The 27,402-nt window shown below is 40.0% G+C and overlaps 1 protein-coding gene across 1 annotated transcript in view; it reads right to left on the bottom strand.

Annotated features, from left to right (window-relative positions):
• Positions 1 to 27,402, bottom strand: part of LOC123758842 (Ca[2+]-channel protein alpha[[1]] subunit D) — a 797,128-nt gene that overhangs the window by 293,159 nt on the left and 476,567 nt on the right. Inside the window, exons 29-30 of the mRNA XM_069338501.1 lie at positions 26,125 to 26,394; positions 19,860 to 19,943 (exon numbers count right to left, since the gene is read on the bottom strand). Of these exons, the coding sequence (XP_069194602.1) occupies positions 19,860 to 19,943; positions 26,125 to 26,394 (354 nt within the window). The remainder of the gene's footprint in view (positions 1 to 19,859; positions 19,944 to 26,124; positions 26,395 to 27,402) is intronic.

The raw sequence follows: 27,402 nt of genomic DNA, 5'->3' as shown, positions 1-27,402 counted from the left end.
CGCTGTGCTCCATGGAGGGAGGAGTAAGGCTGTGGGAGGGAGGGTTGTGGCATCGTCTTCTGACTGTGTTTGGCCACCTTTTATTGAGTGCACTCACCATATCAGCTTAGTGGTTCACTATGGTGAACAGAAATGTAGATATTTATATATAATATGTGTATAGTGTGAGATAACAGGAAGAGGAGTAGATTGGGAGCCGCCATTTTGGTGAGGAAGATGCGTCGTCTGCTCGACTTGTCATGTTGTTTACTGGTGGCCACTTTGGTTTTTGGGCACCATACCAGCTTTTTTGTACAGGTATGGTGAATAAAACAGGTAGATACTTATACATAATGTGTGTATATAGCATAATAACACCACAAACAGTATTGTTGGAGGAGAAATATTAGTGCGTCTGGCCTTGAGGGCAGCCGTCACCAGTTGACTGTGTGAGTAGCTACGTCTTTGTGCCTTTACTCACCATACAAGCTTAGATGTACAGTTATGGTGAACAAAACATGTAAATACGTATATATAACGTCTGTGTATAGTGAATAAATGCAAAAACAGTATTGTGGGAAGAGAATGAGGGCGAGTGAGGTGTTGTTAAGGGAGGGAGTGGCTGGCTGGTGTGTGGCAGTCACTCCTCGTTGCTTTTTTACTCACAAGACCAACTTAGTAGTTTGTTATGGTGAACAAAACATGCAGATACTGATATATAACCTGTGTATATAGTGTAACAACAGCAAAACTATTTGTTTATTGTTTTATGAACATAATAATTGAATCACTAATATGCACACCATAATTTTGAGTACAGCGATGGTTCACACATTTCATAATATAAATATACCACAATTCACTGTATGGAATAATATTACTGCAAAAAAACTAAGAAAAAATCAGAGACATTGAAATAATTAGGTAATAATATATTTGTGGCATCTGCCCTCTGACAGCTCGGGTGGAGTAGAGCTCGTCTGGTGAAGGCTCTGCCAATGCCCCTTTTTTGCCAGACTTCCCTACCCTATTGCGGCTAAAATATGCCACCTACGATTTTTTTGTTATTTTTTCCGTGATCAGGGAAAAAAATGAGCACGTCTATAAGACGAAAGAATTTTTTGGATTTATTTTTTGTTGCGCTTGTGGGTGTTAATTCCATTTGGGCCCCTAGCGGTTTGAGGGTTAAAGACTTGTACCTCTCTCAACCAGTTTAAGATAAAAACTAAGCACTACCTAATAAATTCCCTGTAACCTACCTTACCCCTATATTGTCAACCTATGTCTGTTATTTTTTTTTTTAAACAACGCTGTTTGTCGACCGAATTGTATATGTGCTGCTTTTTCTGCCATGTTACCCCCTTTCTTATTTTTATTTTTATTTGTTCTCAACACATTTTATACTTTAATCTCAATTAGTATTAAGTTGTAGTCTTCAATGTTTTCCCTGCCCGAAATGCTTTGCGTAATAGTGACTTTAGGCATTGTATGTACTAACTCTATCTATAAACCTATCAATTTTTGTATAACCTCTTGTATGTATGTACTTTACCTGAATAAACATTTATTTATTTATTTATTTATTTATTTATTATTATTTATTTATTTACAAAGATTACTGGAAAGACAGGACACCACGAGCATAGCTCTTATCCTGTAACTATACTTAGGTAATTACCATGATATCATGTGGAAAGGGTGTGCACACACCACCATATCATGTTTGTTAGTATATCATAAGATTCAAAACTCCCATGGCTACATGGGACTCACATCCTGATTTTATGGTCTCCAATAAACAGATACCATCTCAAAAAAAATCGTCTACATCCCTCCTGGCTGTGAGAGCCTTAGTACTGACAGGCACATGCAGCTGGAGCACAAAGCACAGCCGTGCAGGTCGAGGCCACAGGACCACTTAATAATGATGAATATGTAACTGCAATTATTTTGTGACGATAGTGTCATAGATGGTCCTGACTGTGATAAAGACTATGTACAAAGTTCAGACATCAGAGAGCACAATGCTAGTTATGATGTTCACAGCATGAGGTATGAGAGAGACAGAACTCAACCATTGTTTCAAGCATCCATACATCATGATCCTTTACAATATAATGTTGTGGATATGGATTCATATTCAGGAATTAGTGACAGGAATATGAAAATAATAGCAGTTTTGTGGCAAGCCTTAGGGCTGTACATAGTATAATGGAAACATTTTCTAGATTCAGACGACGTCTGCTGGGGTTTCGTCTGTTTGTATTATGTGGCGCCATACTGTGATTTTATTTTATCCCCACACCCATCAGAACGGCTTATTGGTTCAATATGGTACATAAAAATGTTGATAGATAGATAAACAGTATATGATGCGTGTGTATATAATGTAATACCAGCAAAAACTGTATGCTTTATTTTTCAATGACTATAATATTTGAAATACTAGTATGTGACACTAATACTTTATATCTGTGACTAGCAATATTCTAAATATTCTGTGAAACAAATAATACTACTGACAGCCCAATGCAGTATTACATTTGAAATAAGCATGTTAAAAACATTTACAATACTAAGGAACTTTTGTATATTCAATGCATCCTATGTAAGTTCATGTAAACTATGCAGGACTAAATGGAACTTTGATAACAAATTATAAGTTTTATTGTTCTAAAAATATAATGTGTCTAAGATATGCGCACCATATTTCTGAGCACACAATGTTCCACACATTTGTTTATATAAATTTATCAAATTACACACTATTGAATAATATTACAACAAACCTGAACAAAAAATAGTCAGAGACACTGAGAAAATTATATAAAATAATATTCACAGTAACTTGCAAGTCCATGGATCTGCTGGGGTTACTGTAACACAAGCAAGTACTCAACACCCATAAATTCCCTGTGGCATAGTGGTGTTGCAGTCCCTGTGTTGTAGTGGTAAAGCACTTGCCTAGTGCTTCGCAAGAGTGCTTTGGCCTAGGTTCGAATTCTGGCCAGGGAGGATTGACTGGGCACCAATCCTTAACTGTAGCCTCTGTTCACCCAGCAGTGAATGGGTACCTGGCTGTTAAGCGATTTGGCAGGTCACATTACGGGGAAAAGTTAGGATTAGGCACCTGCCCATAATGCTATGCGTGCTAGTGGCTTTACAAGAATGTAAGAACTCTTGTATATGTAAATACAAAAACAAATATAACAATTGCTGAACTATCCTGCTCAAACATAACCAGAGTAAGTCACATACAATATTTATTAAAGTTTCCTGTGATCAGGAAGTGCATTTTAACAAAATTAGAAAAAAATTGAGGGGAAATAATTAATTTTATGCATACAGGGGACTTGTCATATTAAACTAATGTGCAGTACATTGGTTAACAAAGGATAAGGAAACATGAAAAGCACATGAAAAACCATCTCTAATATCCTAAGCTCTAAACAACACTCACATAAAAAATAGATTAAACTCTCCAAAGATAAAATTGCATAACTTTTTTTTTGTCAAATGGGGTTAACCTTGCTTGAAATATTCAGGAGACCAAGTGTAGCCTGAAAACCTGTTTAGCCTGACAGCCAATCTACCATGACAAGTTTGTCTAGAATTCCTGTTTGCTTAGCCTGAAAGCCTGTCGGTTTCTAGCCTAACAGCCTGTCTAGCCTGACAGTCTATCTAGCCTAATAGCCTGTTCACCCTGACAATCTCTCTAGCTTGAAATTCTGTCAATCCAGATGAGGTATCCTTAGATATTGCAGTACTTGTACCACTCCCACTTTTCACTGTATTGAAAATTTCTATTTGGACCACCCACTCTCCTCAACAGTTTATTTGTTTTTCTGTGGAGAGCCCCTTCGGTTTCCTGGAGTTATACTGGGCTGATGTGTTTACATTAGACTATGGCAACAGTCAATCGATGGAGTTCTAGGCCTACCAGGGACTAGCGCTAGAACCTGGCCCTCATCAGAAGAGGCACGAGGAGCAATGGCCTATAGACACTCCCATGTAATTGGAAGTAGTCTGTGTCTGCCATCTACCAGGTCAGGCACCCAGAAAGGTAGGAATTCCAAAGCAAACTACAACTTGTTAAAAATTGCAAACCGAAAGCCCAACTAGCAAGCAGAACTTCCCAATCAAAAACAAGCAAACAAGCATGACATCACCACAGCTGCTGTGCCACTGTCTGCACAACTCCCCCCTCCCCGGGAGGGGGAAGGGGGGGTTCCAAACCTCACACACAAGCTACCAAAACTCAGTTTACAGGCTGTTGTGTTTAGTGATGGTTGATCGACTCTGGCTCCATCGTTTTGAGCAGTGCTGCATAGCAGTGGTGTTCTACTGTGTGGTGGTGTGCAACCCAGGAGTAAATAAGAGTACTGGGACTGCATGCACCTAGGGGCCACCTTCCCTAGGTGCCCTGTATGTACTGCCTTTGCGGTTTAGTGTTATCTTCCATAGGCTGCTCAGGAGGCTACCTCCGTAATTATTATCTAAGTGTAATTATTACCTAAGTGTAGTTACAGGATGACAGCTGCGCTCATGGTGTCCCATCTTCCCAGTACTCTTTGTCATATGACGCTTTGAAACTACTGACGGTCTTGGCCTCCACCACCTTCTCACCTAACTTGTTCCAACCATCTACCCCTCTGTTTGCGAAAGTGAATTTTCTTATATTTCTTCGGCATTTGGGTTTAGCTAGTTTAAATTTGCTAGTTTAGCTAGTTTGCTGCAGCTGCAGTCCCATCTACAGCTGCTTTTAGAGGGCACCCGAGTCATACGTTGGTTGTTCGAGCAGCTGTGCGGGAGTCTGAACTTTGCTGTGATAATCTACCTGTCGGGTCGGATCTGGCTTTGGCGGCTGTTCTGGTTCCTTCAGGGACATTTCTTCTGCTGCTCTCACGATCATTGGGTTCGGACGCCAGGGGACTTGCATCAGCTGTTGCATCATCGGTTTCGTTGTATCGCCAGTTTTTCGGGGTTCTGTTTCGTGGCGCCTACCCGAGCCCTCGCTCGATGTGTTCACGGTTGCCTCGTCTCACGCTGCAGCTTTGTGACCAGTGCTTACCAGGCTGGCCAGGGTCAGTGGAGTCTGTCCTTCCGTCAGGCTCACATCACGACACGGGAGTTTGCGATCGTGTGCCATTCGCTTCAGAGGGTTCGCGTTGCTCGCAGACTGGTGATCTGGTTCCATTTAGACTGCTTTCCTGTGGTTCATTGTCTGAACTGCAGGGGTTCGATGTGGTCCTTTGCCCTTTGGGGTTGTTCACACTGGATCATTTGCCTGCTGAGTTCTTGGTGTTTTGGCTCTCCTGGCAGTTCATGTCCTGGGCGTGTCAAATGTACCGACTGACGGCCTGTCCCATTTAATTCCCCTGTCCATGGAATGGACAGGGATGTGCTTTGGGTGGACCTGGTTTCCATTCTTCCCTGTTCCAGGGTGCAGGTCTCCCAGGATGTCTGCAGGATTATTCGGTCCAGCCAGCCTGCAGTCTATCCCCGTGCCACGATGTTCATAAGTTCGCAGCTTTGGCTGCTGTTTTCGGTATTATGTCTTGGGCTGACATTTGGACACAAGGCTTTTGGAGGTCGAACAGGGTCCTGACCACACAGTACCTTGTTAATGTTCCTGGCCCTTCTCAGGCGTGTGTAGCCTTGGGTTGCAGGTTGCAGCCAGTTATCTCGACGTCGAGTTGAGGAGCGAGTGGCAGCCGCCTCCAGGGTAAGTCTCTCTTTTCCTATATCTTTGGTTAGGTAGCTCCGGGAAGCCAAAGGGGCTCTCCACAGAAATCCAGTGTTGAATGTAATGAAACGCCATTTTCTGGGTGATACCCAGAAGCTCTCTGGCATCCCTCCTTCCCTCTGGGCAGCGTTTTTTTTAGTTTTTGATATTCAGCCTCTGAACTGAAGTTGGGTAGCCGGTATGTGAGGTATGAGATCCCCCCTTTCCCCTCCTGGGGAGAGGGAGTTGCGCAGACAGCAGCGCGGCGGCTCTGATGACGTCATGCGTCTTTGTTTGTTTTCGACTGGGGAATTCTGCTTGCTAATTCGGCTATCGGCTTGCAATTTTTAACCAGCTGCAGTCTGTTTTGGAATTCCTACCTTTCTGGGAGCCTGACCTGATAGATGGCAGACATAGACTGGTTTCAGTTACATGGGGGTGTCCATAAGCCATTGCTCCTCGTGCCTCTTCTGAGGGGGGCTAGATTCTGGTGCTGGTCCTCGGTAGGCCTAGAACTCCATCGATTGTAAATATTGTATATATTAGAATGCCACAGTCTAATATATACACATCAGCCCGGTATGGCTCCAGGGAGCCTCCAGGTCTCACCCAGAAAATGAGTTTTATTACATTCAATGCTGATTTATTTTCAATCAGACAAATCCAAAACAGGCATAATCAGAACAGAAGTGTCTCTAAAGCATGTGGTTGTCTGTATATATATATTGTAAATTTGTAGATTACAATAGCAAAAATGTTTAATTGCTATTGTACCTTATTATAAATTAAATATTTGTAACATTTTACTAATATTAGGCAGTACAGATTATTAATCTATTTATTTAGGTTAGGTCAGGTTGCTATGAGTTTTGGTTCAAAATACTGTACAAATATGTAATTTTTTTTGGAAGATTTACCCAATACAATAACTCTCTGAATGTGTGTGTTTATATGTACATTTGAACTGAATTTTAAACACCTAACTCCAGTATATCTACATACAGTTTATAACCATTCAAACCTCAATAAAACTACTGACTAATAGACTAATATTTATGTACAAAATACAACCAGTACAGCATCAGGGAATAACCAGTACAGTGCGAGATACAGCCATATTTGAACCATATTGTTGGAACTATCACAACATTTACATCTACCAGGAGTGGAAGTTGTACCATACTCTATTAAAATAGTTGCAATTAAAAACAAATTATTGAAAGTATTACTAACTGATACTTATCTAATTGAAAAGTATTGAAAAAAATTACTATTAACAGCTATCTTGTAACAATACAACTACATGTTTAAAATTTGTACAGGAATACAAAAATAGATAAGAGCAAACTAATTTTTTCACTACAAATAAATATGCAATGAGAACCATCATCTTTAAAACAAAAAAATATGAGAGAATAAATATTTGCAATATAAAAATGCCATTTATTCTATTAATAAAATATAGTGTGTTTTTTGCAGAAGCTCAAGAACATAAGTGAGCAACTGTCAGTACAACCTCCAGACCTAGTAGCAGGCAGGACAAACCTTTCTGGTCCTGTAGTACTCGGCGCCCATATTCTCTGCTGCCGCCTGCGCCTGATTGCTCACTAGTTTCTGGTGAGGAAGCCTATCATCAGCTCTAGCTTTTGGTAAGTGAGAGTTCCTATATGAGAGACATCCTACGAACACAAGGAGAAAAGGGACGGCCACACCAGTGCTCAGTCGTGTCCGAGACACAGGTACTGTAAAATAACTGTTGTACCGTACAGCTGAATTCTCATTACGCTTTCCATAGGTATGAAAATTTGGTTAATATTACTGATAAAAGAGTAAGTTATTAATTAGTTTAAAAGAAAATGTGTTAAAATTATCAATTTGTTAGGTAGGATTGGCAAAAATTCAAAACTTTTAAGCATTAACTTTTCCAACCAACTAAAGCTGGCTTTTGGGCTTTCATACTTTTGGTACAACTTACTACCATGTTCTCATAATTACAGTACAACACTACAACACTCACATTTATTCATATAATATATATTTTGTAAATTAATTTATAAATTACAGTAATAACTATATTCAGAATGACTTTTGATAATACCAAATGATGGTCAAATTGGTCTTTAAATTTGATTGTAATTTGCATGTATTTCTTCTTATTTGAGAATAGTTTTTTTTTTGCAAAACACAAAACATTTAGTATTCTCAAATAATAGTGGTCGGGTTTGTTTTAGACTAACAATCGGGAATTCCAGGTTCGAATTCCGGGTGGGGCAGCAATGATTTGGCACTTTCCTATCACCTAATGCCTCTATTTACCTAGCAGTACATAGGTACCCAGGAGTTAGTTGTCTTGCTGTGGGGATGCATCCTGAGGTGGGTTAATAATTCGAACCTGGGGGGGGGAAGCTCAATCTAAGCCTAACATGTATATACATAGACTGGCTGCCTGTCCCATGACAATGAATTATTAAATGAATTAAAATACATATGTAAAATATAAATAACAATCTAGTCATCAGCTGTGTCACCAAATAGTTTTTTAAATATGGCCTAGAATGTACGTGCTTGGAGTATAAGGTCAGTATACAATGAAAGCAGCAAAAATTAATTAAAGTAGTTTATGGTAAGGCAAATGCTGCAGTAAATATAGAAGTTTGCACAAATATTATTTAAATATGTGTATTAAAATAAATGACTAACTGAGAATTAGGCTAATAAATGTTTATTAAAATATTCTTTTATAAGAGTGCAGATAAATATTCTTCACATAATATTACTGAAATACTTAATTTGAACAGTGTGCAGTTATTGTAATGATGGTGACTAGGAATTTGAGAGTTTAATTGAAAAATAATATAAATGTACCATAGTTATAGAAGTAATGTGTGAACAGTTAATGTAAATACTGTAAGGACAAATGAAAAATCATTTGCATATAGACTGAATTAGAACATTAATGGTGTCCCCTACTGATAAAGACTGATGTAGTTTAGACAGTGATAATGTAATGAAAATGTGGAAAGATATTTGGCATAAAATTATTTGAGGTATGGAATAAAACTCAGATAATGTTATAACCACAAGAAATATATGTTGTATGAGATTGGTGATATTCTTCAATACCAAAAGAGAAAGTTTTTAAACAAAAGTAAACTATAAACATGGAGGAAAAATTTGAATAATGTACGTTCATTATGGACATTTAACTGGGCACTGTAACATGAAGGACTGAAGGTCATATGCAGAAGTACTTTGCAAGTTTATGTGGGTAGTGCAAGTCATTTAATGTTTTTTATTGCAAATATTTCAAGTTATTTAGTTAATGTAGAAATACTGCTGGCTCCATTATACTTTTTCATTCTAAAATGTATGAATTAATTTTAAGTGGCTTCATGCATTTAATTTTAATTATTTAGACGAATATTTAATTCATAAAAATAATAAAACTTAATATCGAGGGTGGTGAGGTTTCAGAAAGGGGGAGATAACACTTGGACCCTCATGAAAAACAGAGGGGCACTGCAAGCTCCAGCTTTAGTCTCAGTGTGTATTATCATAACATCATTACCTCTCATTTGTTTTGGAACTAGATCCGTGCATAATTTTCTAGTGATGATTATGTTTTTTTTCATTTCGTTTGAGAATTTTGTGTATTTTTTGTATGTACAGTAATGCATTATCTCTATGCCAGATATTTCTCACATCAAAATTACAGTACAGTGAAACAGTACTTTTAGGTGATTACCAGAAATTAATAGTCATATCTTGCATAAATTTCAAAGAGGCACAGAGAGTAGGGGATACATGATCACCCACACCGAGAAATCAAGCCCCAGAAACAGAAGACAGCAAATAATTCATTCGATAGTTAGGTCCCTGCTCCTAGTTACTGCTGCACATCACCAAGTGGCAGTGCCACTCCACTGAAGATGCTCACGCCATGGAGTCACCAGTTCTTTAAGTCCTGGATTTTTCCAAGATAGGTCTTGGCCATTTTTCAGACTTTTTGTCCTGCGGGAGCCAATTGACTTGTGTATCATTCCATTCTTCAGTATTTGGTTCATTGAATATGTTTACAAGCCTCACTTGTGTGAACTTTGGCTACAGTTCACCTCAAATTGAATATGCCTATGGTACCCCTTCCCTAAGTACTCACTGGTGTTACCCCTGCCCTGATAGGGTTACTTCCTTGGTGTGTTTGGGTGTTGTTCTTTGAGAGGCCGTCCTCCTGAGGAGGGTGCTTTGCCCTGAGCAGTGCAAGAATCTTTGACTCCTCTCCAAGGCTCTGAGGATAGGTGAGTTCTGGAGTTGATCAACTAAAGGGGTGCACTAGGGTTTGCATGCTTGTACAAACAGAATGCCGCTGATGCTCTTTGTAGCTGAGTTTCTCCAAAGGACTATGTTTAGTATCAGTTTCTTTAGATGAGCAGCCCTAATGACTGGGTTTTGTGCGTGGTCTTCACCTCCAGGCTCTGATAAGCCCTGCTTGTCATTGGTGTAGCATAACAAGCCAGAACTCGCTAATTGGGAGTTTGACGGCAGTCCATAAATTTTCCTACATGCTGATGGTCATTTGTATTGTCTCCACTATGACACCTGTTGAGTAGGTATTACCCTCTAACCTGAAGCTTGTAACATTTGGGTTTGCTGGATCTCTATTTTAGCTAGAATTTCCCTCTATTAAATTTTTTATTTAATTTTTGGAGTGGCAAGTATAAACAGGCAGCTTCATGCTTGAGTGGTTACACCGCAGTTGGCCATTTTGGGTCTTTTGGGACAAAATGATGTGCTTGCTATGCTTTCTATTCAGACTTGTCCTTTTCCCCTTCACCCCACCTTCCATGCTTTTGTCCCTTCTTTTTCCTGTGGCAGCAGTCTTTTTAGTTTTTTTTTTAACTTGCAGCTATTTCATTCCAGCTCCTCATTGGGGTTCTTTTTGAAATGAGAGTTCTGTACCAGCTGCTTGGAGGGGAGTTTTCTCGGATTGGAGCATCACCTGTTGTTGGTCGAGGTTGGTTTACCTTAGGGGTCAATTTCTCAGAGCAAGCTAGAGGTCCTGCACTGAATGGGTTTTTCTAGGGAGTCTCCATGGACACATGATGGTAGTGGTCATTGGTCCCCCCTTCTCCAGTTTTGAGGGCCCCGTGGCCTTGCTTTCTACTCCACATCTTGGTTGAACTCTGGGTTAGTTGAACTCTTTGCTAGGTGTCCCAGTTATGCCTGGTCTCTTTGTAGGTCTCATGGCCCTAAAGTAAGTTCTCACCATCTTAGGTTCTCAATTTTTCACCTAGCTCAGCTCTGCCTGGTGTAGCAAACAATTTTCCTGGTTAGTGTCCCTGGACCTCTGTGACACATTTTGGCATTCTGTTATATATCCAAGGTTTGAAGACTAGTTACAGTTTGTTGTAGGATTTCAGGTTTCCTGCTATTGGACTCTTCTATGAGGCTGGATTCTGGTTCCTTGCTTCTTCCCAGGTTTTACTTAGAATATTTTCCCTGGCAGAATTTTGTAAGTGTCCATCTCTTGGCCTACCTCGATGACTGACTGGTTTGGGCTCTCAGCAAGAATACATGTCTAAGCCAGGATTTGATCCTTTCCCCAGCTTGCATGGTTTTGTTTCTTGGTGTTCTGGAGGACATCGCAGTTGGCTTCCTCCTGGTTTTGAACATTATGGGTCTAGTCTTGAATTCACAGTCAGCTTCCCTTTCCTAGCTGGCAGTGGCTCTGCTCGGATTGCAGGCTTGTTTTTGTTTGATGTTGGTAAAGTCCCAGATTTCTTGGGGGTTGGTCGAGTGGTTGTGTGGGAACCTTTGTGGTGTTCCCTATCAGCGGGGTTTGCCTCTGGGGATTGTTTTGATTTCTCTAGTGCTATCCTTTTCACTGCCACTGTGATCATTGGGTGCAAGTACCATGGGAACTTTACCAGTTTTTATTTCACAGGTTTTTCCTCTCTGGCTTTTTGGGGTTTGATTCTGTGACACCTTCCTCATCTGTTCCTCATTGTATATCCAGATGCATCAGCGCTATGTTGGAGCTATGTGACCAGATTTTGCCAAGCTTCTCAGGTTCATTGGGCAGGTCCCATCCTTTAGGCATGCAATATCACTCAAAAGTTTGCAGCAGTGTGGCTGGCTCTGCAGTGGGTTTGTCCCCCTTCCGGGCACCATTCTCTGGTTCCTTTCTGACTGCTCCCTGGTGGTTCACTGTCTGAATCATGGTGGGTCATTTCAGTTGTTTCCTCTTTAGAGCTGGTTTCTGCATGTAGCTTAGCTGCTGGATTCTCAGGGTTTGATTTTATGAGCAGCTTACAGGCTGGGTGCATAAAACATTCTCACAGATGATTTTTCATTTCTGTCCTGTTTTCCCAAGTAGGCTGTTGCCAACATGTTCCTCCAATTAGTTTTGATGGTGGTCTGTTTTAAATTGGCTTGGAACTGGTTGTTTTCATCCTACTTAGCTTGTTTCCTGCTTGCGAGGCTCTTGTGGTTATTGCCTTTTGGTTGATATGATTGAGATGTAAGTTCCTTTATCTTTTCCCTCGGGTTTGGCTGTGGCTTTGGGTGCTGTCCAGACTAAAGAGTTACACTGGCAGGGTAAACTTTCTGACTCCTTAGTGGTCTGTTCAGGTCTGGATTCCGCTCCTTCCTGGTTGGTGTCAGAATCCAGATGTCTTTCCGCAGCTCTGCCTCTTTCAGCGGGTTGGTCAGGAGACTTTGCTTGCTAGTTCGAGTCTCTCCTCCACTGTTCATGTATGGAGTCTTGGCTCCTGGTGTCCCGCCAGTGTCTTTTGTTGTGGTAGCAATATGAGGTTTCTTGGTGCTCTTTCTGTCTTTCTTCATAAATTTTCCCTCTGTTTCGGTTTTGTATGTCCCTGTTCCTTACTGTTTTCGCTATTTGTGGATCGAGATCTTATACTGAATAATGTTGCCTTTTCTCGTTTAGCTTTGATGGAACTATTTTCATTGTGTTTACATAAATACTGACTAGGTGCCATTCCGCAGGTTGTTTTCATATCCTTGGTTCATTGTTGCTCCTTCGGTTAATTCATTTTCTGTGGGGAATCCCTACTGCTCCCTGGAGCTTATCGGGCTAAAGTATGTTATATTAGACCGGGACATTAGCTATGGAGTTCAGACCTACCAGGGACCAGCGCCAGAACCTGGCCCCTTCAGAGAGGTTTCAGGGAGCAATGCCCTGGAATACTCCCTTGTGGCTGGGGAATTTTTCTTATCTGCCATCGACCGACGCTAGGCACCCAGAAAGGTAGGCATAACAAAACAAACCCCACATGGTAAAAAACTTAAACAAAAAAATGAACAAAGAGGTAGACACTCCCTACAATCCCAAGGAAACAAGCAAACAAGCAAACATCACACTTTACTGCCATGCCGATCGTCCGCACAGCCCTCCTCGCCCGAGAGGGGGAGGGGGGGAGCCCCAGACCTCACTGCGCCAGCTGCCAAGCTTCAGTTCATAAGCTAATGTCAACCGGGATAGATGCTTCTCTGGCCTCAGTTTCCTAGGCGGTGTTTGCCTTGTGTGGCGTTCACTGCCGTGTGTTGTGTTGTGTGGTGGCCAGGAGTACTTCATTAGTGCCAGGGCTTTCAGTTGTTTTATCCTCCTGTTGCCGTTTCTTTGTTTTTCTGGAGTTTTATGCCTGTCTTCTCTTCCTCTGGAAACGCTTGGGTGTTGATTTTTACACCAGTTTTTGTGTTTTCTGTCTGTTTTGGGTCTGTGCCCTAGGGTTTGGGCTCAGTGGCCCTTTCTGTTTATGATTGCTCCCATACCTTGTCCCCCAATTTTGGTCTGTTTTGGCCATTTCTCTGGAGGTTCTGTCTGGGTGCTGTGCTTTGCCCTGCTGTGGTGTAATTTTGCAGGCAAATGTGGTAGTTTGGTCTCCCCCAGGTTTGATTCCAGGTTTCTTTGGGTTCTTTGGTCTCATTCTGGAGGTTTCTTCCTTATGGGACCCTTTTGTGGGTTCAGGGGGGCTTTTGTTACCTTGTTTGTGACCCGGTTCTGCCTTCTGGGGTTCCAGGGTCTTCCTGGTTTACAGACTGATCTTTTCAGGTCTTGGCACGTGTTGTCGTGCAGGGGCCTTGGGTTTTTGTTGTTGAGGTGGGCCTTTTAATGCTGTTTTTGTGGTCTCTTGGTGCCTTCTTTCTCTGGCCGGCGTGGTGCTCTCTGCCCACCGGTCGGCGGCTTGTCTTGTCTTTTCTTTATTTTATTTTTTCAATTTTATTTACATGTATGTATGTTTTTATACATTTTCTGTGTATGTATGTGTGTATATGTGTATATATATATATATATATAATATATATATATATATATATATATATATATATATATATATATATATATATATATATATATATATATATATATATATGTACATATTAAGTACGTATATGTACGTATTAAGCTTTAGTCATTAATGTTTTTCCTGCCCGAAACGCTTTGTGTAATAGTGGCTTTAGGCATTGTATGTACTTGTTCTATCTATTAATCCAACAAACTTTGTAAAATCTCTTGTATGTATGTACCTTACCTAAATAAACATTTATTTATTTATTTATTTATTTATATATGTATGTGTGTGTATTTATATACATACATTTTCTTTCGGAAGGGGATCTATTCCCTTTGCTGTTGATGGGGCGCTGACGGGGGGTGGGGTGGCGGGGGGTGCTCTGTTGGCTCTCGCTTGGTATATATATATATATATATATATATACAGTATATATATATTTATATATATATATATATATATATATATATATATATATATATATATATATATATATATATATATATATATATATATATATATATATATATATATATATATATATATATTCATCCCTGTCACACATAACCTATTATAAATTCAATTTTGTTTTTGCATCCATTCTCTAGAGAATTCTCGTGCAAACATTTTGAGACCAAATTTATAGTTATAACACAAAAAATAGCTGTGAAAACTTGAAATGATGATAAAGATATTAAGCACTGCTCAGCGAGACCTGCCAAGCACACTAGGTTTACATTCTACTACTCAAGGAGTGGACCAAAATCTATTACAAAAACACTTTTGATTATGCTGCTATTCTCTAGACAATTCATATGTGAACATTTTGACACCAAATTTATTCTTATAATTCAACAAATAAATTTGAAAATGTTAAATGAGTGTAAACATTTTTTGAACCACTGAGTGGCCTCTGAGCTGCCGCGGGAGCCCAGAACATTTACAGTTTGGAATGTGAAGAGAGGCAAGACCACAAAAGTGTTTACAGTGTAATTACTTAAGTGTAATTACCTAAGTGTAGTTACAGGATGAGAGCTACGCTCGTGGTGTCCCGTCTTCCCATAGATAGTGTGGAGCTATCTCAGTGCAGCTAGTAACAGGGAGCCACCAATGCCACCCCTCCCCCCATTCCCACAAAAAGAGATGCTTCATTACATTCAACTTTTTTTATAGTAAGTGTGCAACCTTATATAAATAATTAGTAAAATTCACTTAGATTCATGAAGTCATCTGTAATTCCTTGTTCGATAATGACCACCTTCTTAACTATTAACACCTTACTTGTGGGAGATAACGGATAATTTACACAGGGTTATTTATATATTTTTCCTGTGAGATTTCGTAACATTGATTAAATAGTTATTTACAAAGTAGTCAAGATATTGCGACACAGTATAAACAAGTGTGCATGATTTTACAACAAAACATTTATGAATAGTTATCCAAAAACCTCACCGCCCTCCAATTATGAATTTCCTATAAAGTTTCAATTTTCTAACATTATTTTTATAATGTAGTTATTACAATTAATTTATAATATAATATTATGCAATATGCTTCAGTAAATGTCCTTTGAACTGCTGCTGGGACTTGAACACTGTAAAATGTGCACTCAAAATAACAGCTAAAAAGCTTTACTGAGAATACCACATGCACCCCTAATTATGACTGTAAAAATTATTTGACTTCACTAATTCATATAAAGAGATAATAAAATAAAAAAAATAGTTTTTTTTTACTTAATTTAAAAACTGGTATACGAATATAATAATGGTTTTGAATTTTATTGCATATTAATATGGAAAATGCATTCAATACTGTACTTTGGTGTCTTAATTTACTATTTATTAATTTCTTATGAATAAAAACAGTTTAAGTATGCAAATATGGTCTTAAAAATCTTACAGCTCTTGAGATGGATTTTGCTTTAAAGTTCAAAGCATTTGAGTCATAATTTGTTTTATATATTACTTAAATACTGTATATCTTGCTTCTAAGATTTTATTTTAATGAATAAAGCTGTCTAACAATTTCTTCATGTAATTTGAAATATTCATCTTTATTAGTAAACAACAGCTAAATATTATATAAGCCCCAAACCTGTGCTTTAGTTAAAAAATAAAACATTGCTTTTTATGTTTATTTTTTTGCCAACCCTAAATGAGATATTTTTAGTGATAACACAGATTAATTTTCAAATACTTACTTGTGACAAGAGTATATAACTAGATGCAGGAACGACAAAAACTTTTATAATTTATAAACATGAGTACTGTTTATGCTTCTATTGACAACAAAATTACCCTATAAAAATAATATTTTACTCAATCACCATTAACCTGCATTGAATATCAAGATTTTCATATAAAAAATCCAGCATTAAATCTCATGAAATGGCATCTTTCTGGTGGGTCCCTTTAGTGGTACCCTAAGGTACTTGCCTGGTTATCTCCAAGCCTAAAATATCCCACCAAACCCTTTGAGTCACAAGCACCTACTGGGTACCAGGATGGGAATGTAGCCCCTCCATAGAAATAAGGAAGTCTGGAGATATTAGACCAACCCAGGTCAAAAAGAAAAAACACCAGAAGGGTAGAGTACCTCATAACAAAAAACTTCATGAAAACATTGGTAACCTTGACACAAACTATGTACATACTTTTTGTCCAAACCACACTTGTAGTAAGATAAACTCCCCAACCACCAGATGCAAGCTCAGACCACTTGGGACTCCATGTCAGAACTCCATATCTTGGCACTCAATATCCAGAGTCACCCAAAAGTGACTATGGATACTCCTGGAAAGGAAGGAAGGCCCAAAACTGGGAGCCACCATTGAGAGCCACCAGAAAGATGGATTTCATTACACTTAATTTTAGATTTCTGGAAGGGATCCCTTCGGTGGCTGGGCTGCCCCTTCTTGCCCATCCTTTCCAGGGGTACTGGGTATTGAGCTGCTGACAAACAGTCTCCCCTCCTAAAACAAATGAGAACATTGCTGTGAAATGAAGGAAGCTGAAGCCAAAGGCAGAGCTATGTGCCTAGAAACTGGTACTATAGAACCCAAGCAGAAGTCAGCAAGGTATAAGCTCTTGAAGAACTTTGTCCCACAACTTGGATAAAACCTATCTGAAAAAATACCCAGCTCAAAGACTGAAAAACTGAAGTTGCTTATGACAGAACCACAGAAATATTGTCATCTGGAAATAAGAGGGAAGAATAGCGCAAAACAGAAATGCAGAAAAGTTACCAAGCTGGCTTTGGAACATGGGCTAGAACAGCCTGCTGGCAGGAGGGAAAAATTAAGCAAATGGAGGCATGTGCTGTGACTGGAGCAAGAGCTGACAACAAACCTCCTGCATGCATGTCCCTGACTCAACAGGCAGCATGGCGGAGGCAGAATGAATGATCATCATTCTGTAGCATGGACAACAAACAACCCTAAAATTTGTAGGAGGAAAGAACGAAGTTGGAGAAAATATCCATAGGCCAACTGAACCCATAGGATATTTCTAGGGCCTTAAGGGTTAACCAAACAGCACATCCAGGTACTGGGGATGCTATGTCAGACCTAAAAATAAGCCAACAAAGCCTGGGGCTACAAGGATGCAAAGGCCAACCTCAGCACACTGTATATACAAGCTCACGCGCCAACAGTGCACCCCACCACCAGCCAATGCTTGTTCCTAACCTGAATCAATACAAAGCGGGAACGAGATCCCTGACTCATCAGAGGTGAAGGCCACCTGAAACAGAAGGACCTCTAAAGGAGGGAACTCCCGAACATACTGGAGAAGAGAACTTTGTCATTGCAGCGGCAGCACTAGAGAGCACTCAGGGAAGGGAATCCTGAGCTCACGCAGCTCTAAGCACACTAAAAGCCAGGCCCACGCTACACACAGTGCACAAAACAAACAAAACACTCAGGACAAAGTCCAGTGAAGCACTTAGCTAAAAATCACTGGAGCCCACCACAGCTTATTGATGATCCTGGGGCCCTATTGCAGAAACCTGAATGGTGTAGTATCAGTGGAAAAACTGAGAGCTTGAGCCAGTGGAGAGCTTAGCTCCCCAAAAGAGTGGGAGGAATGGGGCTAACAAGCGTAATTTTTTTTTTTTTTAATTATCGTTTGTTTACATTGTTGAGGAAGCTCATTCAGAGGATGTGAGGCTTCAGTCTTTTTTATCCCAGCAATAGTCTGTATTGGTTTGCTGACTTTCTGGGTGCCTTTCCTGGTGAGGTGGCAGAGTATCACCTGCTTTTGCACCTCTGTGAGGGGTCAGGTTTTGGCTGTGGTCTCCGGTATGCCTAACTCAAATCCATGGCTGATGCGATCCATTAGTCAGGGACCATCTTAGTGAGATAGCTTCGAGCAGTTACAAGGGGTTCCTCCCAGAACCACACGTGTGAAAAAGAGAAAAGGGACAAAGTCATGACAGGCCCCAGCAGGACTAAGTCCAAAAGGAAAGCCAACATTTAGCTAAGGATGAAGCTAGGAAGAATGGATAGTGCACTTGGAACTGTTAACTAGACCACACTCAGCTCATAGCTAATGAAGGTAGCCTGCAGGTGGCCTCAAGTTGCCAGGGATGTCATCTCATGGTGGATGAAGAGTGTGTGCATAGTTTGTGTCAGTATTACCAAATATTTTCATGCAGTTGCTGGTTTTAGGGTGCTCTACACTTCTGGTGTTTTTTTCTTTTGACCAGAGTTGATCTAGTGTCCACAGATACCCTTGCCTCTATAGAGGGGGTACCAGATACACCAGACCAGATTGGAGACCAGGACCAGTCCTGGTCTAGAATAGGTGTTGGTGTATCAAATGGCCTGGATGGGTGTTTTAGGCTTGGAGCTAATCAGATGGGTTGCTTGGGGTGCCAACAAAGTGAGCCCTCCCAGAAAAAATTATATGATAAAAGGCTTTGAACAAATTACTGTGCATAGAACTGTATAATATGTTAAAAAATGAGCAAATCATATGTTAGAAACTCACATATTTTACCATTTTGCATTGCTAAAATATTTTCAACCTACCTCTCACAGTAGAATCAATAGGTGCTTTTTATAACAAGTAACATTATTGAATCAATGCAAATTTATACAAAAAATGGCCTGAATATTTTAGCATTAGATGTACTGTAGTAAAGAAAATACTGTCCAGTCATCTACAAAATACAACTAAAGGTGTCTTGTTCTCATCTAAAAATTTTCATTTACTGCAAATGAGATTTTGCAATACAGAGGTTCATAATATAACAAACTTAATTTATGATTATATAGACCTACCTAATTTTGTTTTCCTCTCTACCACTACAGTATATATATATATATATATATATATATATATATATATATATATATATATATATATATATATATATACAGTATATATATATATATATATATATATATATATATATATATATATATATATATATATATATATATATATATATATATATATATATAATATATATATATATATATAATATTTATATATATATATATTATAGTATATATATATATAGTATATATATATATATATAATATTTGCTTAAATCATCCTATTCATTACTATCTAATTTTTAAGGTTAAGCTCTTAACTTCTCAGATTGAAATAATTCTCAATATTTTCCTACAGTCAGCATTTAGCATTTCACAAAGAAACAATTATCTAACATTTGTTTAGCATTATATTAGTGACAATGACTTGATAATTTCTATAAATCATGGAATGCCAAAGAATATGATTATTAGTAATAAGAAAGTATTAATATATAAGTATTAATATAGAAAAATGTTTGCATTTTCTTTATTAAGTAATATGATAGTAGAAAATACTTACATTGACTTCTGAATAGACGATATCAATGAAGCTGCCAAGGACAATGACGAAATCAAACACATTCCAGGCATCGCCAAAGTAATACTGTAAACAGTAGAAAAAGTGAAAAACACATTAGCTATAAAAACTTTTTCTAAACTACCTGATTACCTATAATGCAGACAGCAACAGATGTATGGATAACAATACAGCATTTTGATTAACCACTTAACTGCGCCAACCGAATTTTCTCGGTTGGCGGGAAACTGCGCCAACCGAGAAAACTCGTTTTGATTTTTCGTAACCAATTCTAAATGTGTACGAGGTTGGTTGTGTATGAAATGGACTCTTAGGGCCTCCAGTGAGAAGCAGCCATCTTGGAAAAAAATCCCAGAATGCCCTAGGGCTGCTGGCTGGGTTAGTACTGAATGAGCAACCATGGGTGGCGCACGTGCCTCTGGCTCCCAAACACCTATCCGACGAGGTGTTGAAAGATAATGCTCTGTCGGTGAAATTCAAACCTTATTGTTTGAAGAACATAAGGGTCATAATATTGGGGAAGCCAGGGGCAATAAGGACCTAACACAAAGGTCGGATGCAAGTGATACAGCACCTATGAGGATGATATAGCGAGCATATTCAGTTGTAGCTCTGAACATCACCCCTTGCAATCCTATGCTATTTATTTAGATGATACTTAGATAAATCGTTTTCTGCGTTCAGTGATGATGCATCTGATACAAATAGCATAGATGAACAGTGTTAGTGGCTTCCATGGTGGTGTTTTCCATAGATATTTTCAAGAATACCTGAATCTCTTCCCAACTGACAGACACTCTTGAGGCTAGCTGAATCTCGTCCGGACTGATGGACACTCTTGAAGTAAGCTGAATCTCTTCCTGTGTGGGACCTTACAAAGCGATCTTTTCAAGACTACCTTACAAATTGATCTTTTCCTATAATCTTTTCAATACTACCTTATGCTTTACAAGCTTGGTTACATGCAACCTACAAGCTCTAAAGCCAAGGGTGTATGTGAGTGCGTTATTTGCAAGCACACAAAATGAAGAAACAGGAAGCGAAAATTGATCTGTACCTGGTGCACTGAGAGCAAAAGTCGCACTGTGTACCATGGGCTACTTCGTTGATTATTACTCACTTCCAAAGTACTGAGTGTGTAATACAGTGTGTTACTGTGTAAAGAGTGTGTGAAACTGTAAGTATTGTAATTTTTGGGAATTTTTAACAGGTAATATTGCGACAATAAACATTTATTGTGGACACATTACTGACACATTTATCACAGTTCCATGGAACATTATGAACGTTCTACTGTATACATATTGTAAAGGACACAAATATGCATCATATACGATAAAAAAACAAATAAAACTGCATTGGAAATACATAAAACAAATAATTGAAAATATATTTGTGGTAACACCCGGTGCTTGAATGGCCCGCGCGACCGTGTCTGGGCGAGTCACGTACGGGCGACCAGGCCCTGATGACGTCACAGCGCATCTTGTCCACGTCCCTACAGCCAAAGTAAGTGAAATTTGGTACTTATTTTTACTTAGACATGTTCAGGGAAGGGAATTTATCATTTTACGAAGAAAAAATAATTTTTGGGGAACACTTCATTTCATGCGCACAGGGGGAATTTCTCAATAAATTCTGCGCAGCACGGTGGTTAAGAGACACCAGAGTAACAATAATTTAGGACTTTAAGTGTCTACAGATAAGCTAAGTACAGACCAAATCCAACTATACAACTTAGCCGGATATAAAGCCATTCACAGCTGCAGGCCTGACAAAAATGGAGGTTGTACAGCTATCTATTATCAAGATAACTTCAATTGCACAAGTGTTACTAGCAATAGAGACGACTGCTCTGAATATACCTTTGCTCAATTCTCGGACAAATCCCTTAAATTGCCAATAGCAATTGGAGCTATTTATAGATTTTCCAATACTAATACAACTACATTCTCTGATAATATAAGGAACCTACTCATAAGCAACAAACTCAACAAAAATCACATCATCCTAGGAGGCAACTTTAACATTGACCTCTGTCAACAAAATAGGCCCCAAGTCAAATACTTTCAAATTGCATGAACTCATGTATGCTAATTCCCCACAGTCACCAAGTCCACACGAATTACTCATATATCTGCAACAACCCTGGACCACATATGGACTAATATAACAGCCCCCCCTTGTCTCTGGTATAATCAATGACAGAACAACCAATCACTATCCTTCCTTCCTCTCAGCAAACATGGACACAACACCCACAGTTACCAATAAACTTACCTTCAGACAATACAGCAAACCAGCAATAGGAAACCTCATAAATGCATTTCACAATATAAACTGAGAATCTGAACCCAACAATACACAGGATATAAATTCATTAGCCGACATCTTTCTCTCCAAAACTATATGCCTCTACAACACACACTGTCCTCTTCTAACTAAGCAGGTAGCTGCCAAAAGATTAAACAACCCCTGGCTCACAAGTGGCATGCTTAATCCATAATCTGCTATGGGCCTAATGACCTTCAACACTGCCAGGCACAAAAAAAGAAAAAAAAAAATTTAATTTTTTTTTATAAAAGTGTTCAAACATGTTGCGTGTTCCCTGTCATGGGAACAATAATAAAAAATCGTAGGTGACATATTTTGGCTGCAATAGGGCGGGGTAGTCTGGCAAAATGGAGGCATTGACAGACTAGGCGTCCTGTGGCAGTCAAACAACCCCTGGCTCACAAGTGGCATGCTTAATCCATAATCTGCTATGGGCCTAATGACCTTCAACACTGCCAGGCACAAAAAAAGAAAAAAGAAAATTAAATTTTTTTTATAAAAGTGTTCAAACATGTTCCGTGTTCCCTGTCATGGGAACAATAATAAAAAATCGTAGGTGACATATTTTGGCTGCAATAGGGCGGGGTAGTCTGGCAAAATGGAGGCATTGACAGACTAGGCGTCCTGTGGCAGTCTAATCCACCCTTGCCAACAGGCGGGAGTTGCCACAAAGATATTATTACCTAATTATTTCAATGTATCTTGATTGAATTTTTCTCCGTGTTTTTGCTGTAATATTATTCAATAGTAAGTAGTGTGATATATTAATATAATAAAATGTGTGAACCAACTGTACAATTAAGCTGGGAGGGTGAGTCAAGGTAATAATTGAGGTCGCCACACAGTCAGCTGACATTCCCTCCCTCACTCGCCAACATTCCTCCTCCCACTATACTGTTTGTGCTGTTTTCACATTATATACACACACACTATATATATAAGTATCCACATGTTTTATTCACCATAACTATACAACTAAGCTGGTATGGTGTCCAAAGAACATAGTGGCCACGAAAACCAGCATTGAATGTAATGAAACGCCATTTTCTGAGCGAGTCCCAGAGGCTCCCCAGAGCTATCAGGCTGAATGGATGTGTATAACTTTCTGGCATCAGTAAATGTACACGGAGTTCTTGCCTACCAGGGACCATGAGCCAGAACCTGGCCCCCTCAAGACAGGCATGAGGAGCAATGATCCAGGGACACTGGCAAGGCAGCGGGCATCCAGGGACATTGACAAGGTAGCGAGCGGCCAGGACCCTGTTCGACCTTCACAAGCCCCGTGTCCGAATACCAACCTAAGACATGTTGCTAAAGATGGCAGCCAAAGAAGCAAACTTACTCACGACGTAGGCACGAGGATAGACCGCAGGCTGGCTAGTCTTAACAATCCTGTGGACAACCTGGAAGACCCAAGCTCAGGAACAGGGAAGAAGGGAAACTAGATCAACCCACAGCACATCCCTGGCCACCGAAGCCGTGGCATGCAAATACCAGCGGAGAGCCGCAACCGGACACAAGACATGATGTGTCCACTCATGGGGGGCCTAGCAAGGGGTACCACCAACCACATAAAAACTGAGAATAGGTATAATGATAGATATATAAACCCCAACAAAGAAGGGGCAACCACCAAGGCTGACCCCTCATCAGGCAGAAAACAAAAACAAAAGCAAAACCCGGCAAGAGGACAACGTACCCAGGTGGAACAGAGCTGGCTGCTGTAAGAGGTGAAAACTAGCTATGCAGCACCCCGCGCGCCCCTATCAGTGGCGAAAACTACCCTGTATTCAGAGGCAAACACGGGCAACAATAACCCCAGTTGGCTCCAAGGGCGGCCAAATTCCGAGCAGTAAAAGACATGGCGGGGGTAGATCCTGAGGTGACTTGTGGAAGGTGGCCAAAAGCCCCAAGGGTAGTACTTTCAGGGCACCTAGGGAAAGGTGGCCCTAGGCGCATTCAGCCCCAGTACCGGAGAATATTACTCCTGGCTCGCACACGACCAATAGAGACAGTCCCAGCCACAAGGCACAGAATCTGAGACAAATCGCTGGTACCAGAGGCACAAGACCATGTTAGTAGCACATCAACCTGAGAACTGAATAATGACTGCCAATCCACAAGAAGTTGACATAATAGCACTAGAGATCTGCCATGAGGATGATAAACTAATGATCATAAATGCATACAGTCCACCGATAAGCAGCACATGGTCAAAGGAGGAGCTAGATAGTAAAAGAGAAGGTCTTATAACAATAATGAGAGAGATCATAGCGAGAGCGGATAACGATAGTTCACGATTGTTAATAGTCAGCGACTTCAACTTGAAAGCCATAGACTGGGAAGCATATGAAGCTAAAACAGAAGATTTCTGGACCTATAAATTTGTAGACCTCATCCTGGAAACATTCTTGTATCAACATGTTAAACAAGCTACGAGGATGAGGGAAGGAGACGTTCCCTCCATGCTAGATTTGATATTTACCAGGAAGGAGGAAGAAATATTTGACATTCAGTACCTTCCTCCCTTGGGTAAAAGTGACCATGTCTTTTTGGGAATAAAGTATGCAATGCGTTATAATCTGGAAGAAAATATGAATGTTGATGCAATTGAAAAACCTGACTTTAGGAGAGGACATTATGGCAACCTTAGACATTTTTTTAGTGGGTCAACTTCTTGTGGATTGGCATCAGTAATGTGTCCCCAATAAATGTTTATTGTCGCAATATTACCTGTTAAAAAATCACTAAAATTACAATATGTACAGTTTCACACACTATTTACACAGTAACACACTGTATTACACACTCAGTACTTTGGAAGTGAGTAATAATCAACGAAGTAGCCCATGGTACACAGCGCGACTTCGCTCTCAGTGCACCAGGTACAGATAAATTTTCGCTTCCTGTTTCTTCATTCTGTGTGCTTGCAATTAACGCATTCACGTACACCCTTGGCTTTAGAGCTTGTAGGTTGCATGTAACCAAGCTTGTAAAGCATAAGGTAGTATTGAAAAGATTATAGGAAAAGATCAATTTGTAAGGTAGTCTTGAAAAGATCGCTTTGTAAGGTCCCACACAGGAAGAGATTCAGCTTACCTCAAAAGTGTCCGTCAGTTGGGAAGAGATTCAGGTATTCTTGAAAATATCTATGGAAAACACCACCATGGAAGCCGCTAACACTGTTCATCTATGCTATTTGTATCAGATGCATCATCACTGAATGCAGAAAACGATTCATCTAAGTATCATCTAAATAAATAGCATAGGATTGCAAGGGTGACGCTCAGAGCTACAACTGGATACGCTCGCTATATCGTCCTCATAGGTGCTGTATCACTTGCATCCGACCTTTGTGTTAGGTCCTTATTGCGCCTGGCTTCCCCAATATTATGACCCTTATGTTCTTCAAACAATAAGGTTTGAATTTCACCGACAGAGCATTATCTTTCAATACTGTGTCGGATAGGTGTTTGGGAGCCAGAGGCGCGTGCGCCACCCATGGTTGCTCATTCAGTAGTAACACAGCCAGCAGCCCTAGGGCATTCTGGGATTTTTTTCCAAGATGGCTGCTTCTCACTGGAGGTCCTAAGAGTTCATTTCGTACACAACCAACCTCTTACACATTTAGAATTGGTTACGAAAAATCAAAACGAGTTTTCTCGGTTGGCGCCGTTAAGTGGTTAAGAACCTGCCCGAAATGCTATGTGTCTTATTGGCTTGGCAGGTGTGTAAAAATACCAATCATATGTAATCTCACATACCCATTGTACCTTCTTGTAAATAAGTATTATTATTGTTATTGTAATTATTATACCATACATCATGTGTCTGTTCATAAACAAAAAGTACTTGTGAATATAATTAAACTTTTATAATTTAATGCACTATTTTATAAAATGTGGCATCTTACCTTGAATCTGAAGGCCATTATCTTGAGAACAAATTCAAGAGCAAAGACAGCTGTGAAGATGAGGTTGAGAATGTCAAGGGCGTGAGTGTATATTTCTGGTTCTCCTCGAAACTTCATTGCCAAAGAGACAGTGTTCAGCATGATGAGGACAAAGATGGCATATTCAAATGGTTGTGAGGTAACAAACCACCATATTTTGTATTGAAACCGGTTTTTGGGAATATACCGTCTAACTGGCTTGGCTTTCAGAGCAAATTCTATGCAGTTTCTCTGTAAGACAAAAGAAAAAACCCAGCATTGAATATAATGAAATGCCATTTCCTGGGTGAGACCCGGAGGATCCCCGGAGCTATACCTGGCTGATGAGTATATATTAGACCGTGGCAACAGTCAATCGATGGAGTTCTAAGCCTACTGGGGAATGGAGCCAGAACCTGGCCCCCTCAAGAGAGGCACGAGGAGCAATGACCAAAAGACACTGTAATTGGAAGCAGTCTTTGGCTGCCATCTACCAGGTCAGGCACCCAGAAAGGTAGGAATTTCAAAACAAACTACTGTTGGTCAAAAATTGTAAACCGAAAGCCTAACTAGCAAACAGAAGTCCCCAATCAAAAACAAGGAAACAAACATGACGTCACCACAACTGCCGTGAATCCGTCTGCGTAACTATCTGCGTAAGGGGCCCAAACTTCCACGCCGGTAACTCTCCTAGTTCAGAGGCTGAGTATCAAAAAATGCAAAAAATCGCTGACTGGAGGGAGGGAGGGAGGGAGGGAAACCTCCGGGTCTCAGCCAGAAAATGGCGTTTCATTACATTCAACACTGGTTTTTTGTGGAAAGCCCCTTCAAGTCCCCGGAGCTACCTAACCAAACATAAGAAGAAAAGGGACTCATGCGGGAGGTGGTCATCACTCGCTCCTCAACTCAAAGTGTCAACACAACAGGCCACAACCTGCAACCCAAGACTAAACACGCCCGAGAAGGACCAGGAACATTAACAAGGTAACGTGCAGCCAGGACCCTGTTTGATCTCCAATAGCCCCATGCCCAAAAGATAGGCCAGAACCTTACCAAAACTGCAGCTAAATGCCAAACTTACGAATGGCGTGAGCATGGGGAAAGACCTCAGGGTGGCTGGACCAAATAATCCTGCAAACAACCTGGGAGACCCACGCCCTGGAATTGGGAAGAAGGGTAACTGGGTCAACCCAAAGCGCATCCTCTGCCACAGAGGCCGTAACGCGCTAATAACGGCAAAGAGCCACAGACACAAAACAT

The sequence above is a fragment of the Procambarus clarkii genome, chromosome 1 (genome assembly GCF_040958095.1).
Source record: "Procambarus clarkii isolate CNS0578487 chromosome 1, FALCON_Pclarkii_2.0, whole genome shotgun sequence".
NCBI lineage: Eukaryota > Metazoa > Arthropoda > Malacostraca > Decapoda > Cambaridae > Procambarus > Procambarus clarkii.
The sequence above is the reverse complement of the archived record's forward strand: the minus strand, read 5'-3'. Positions and strand labels throughout refer to the sequence as shown.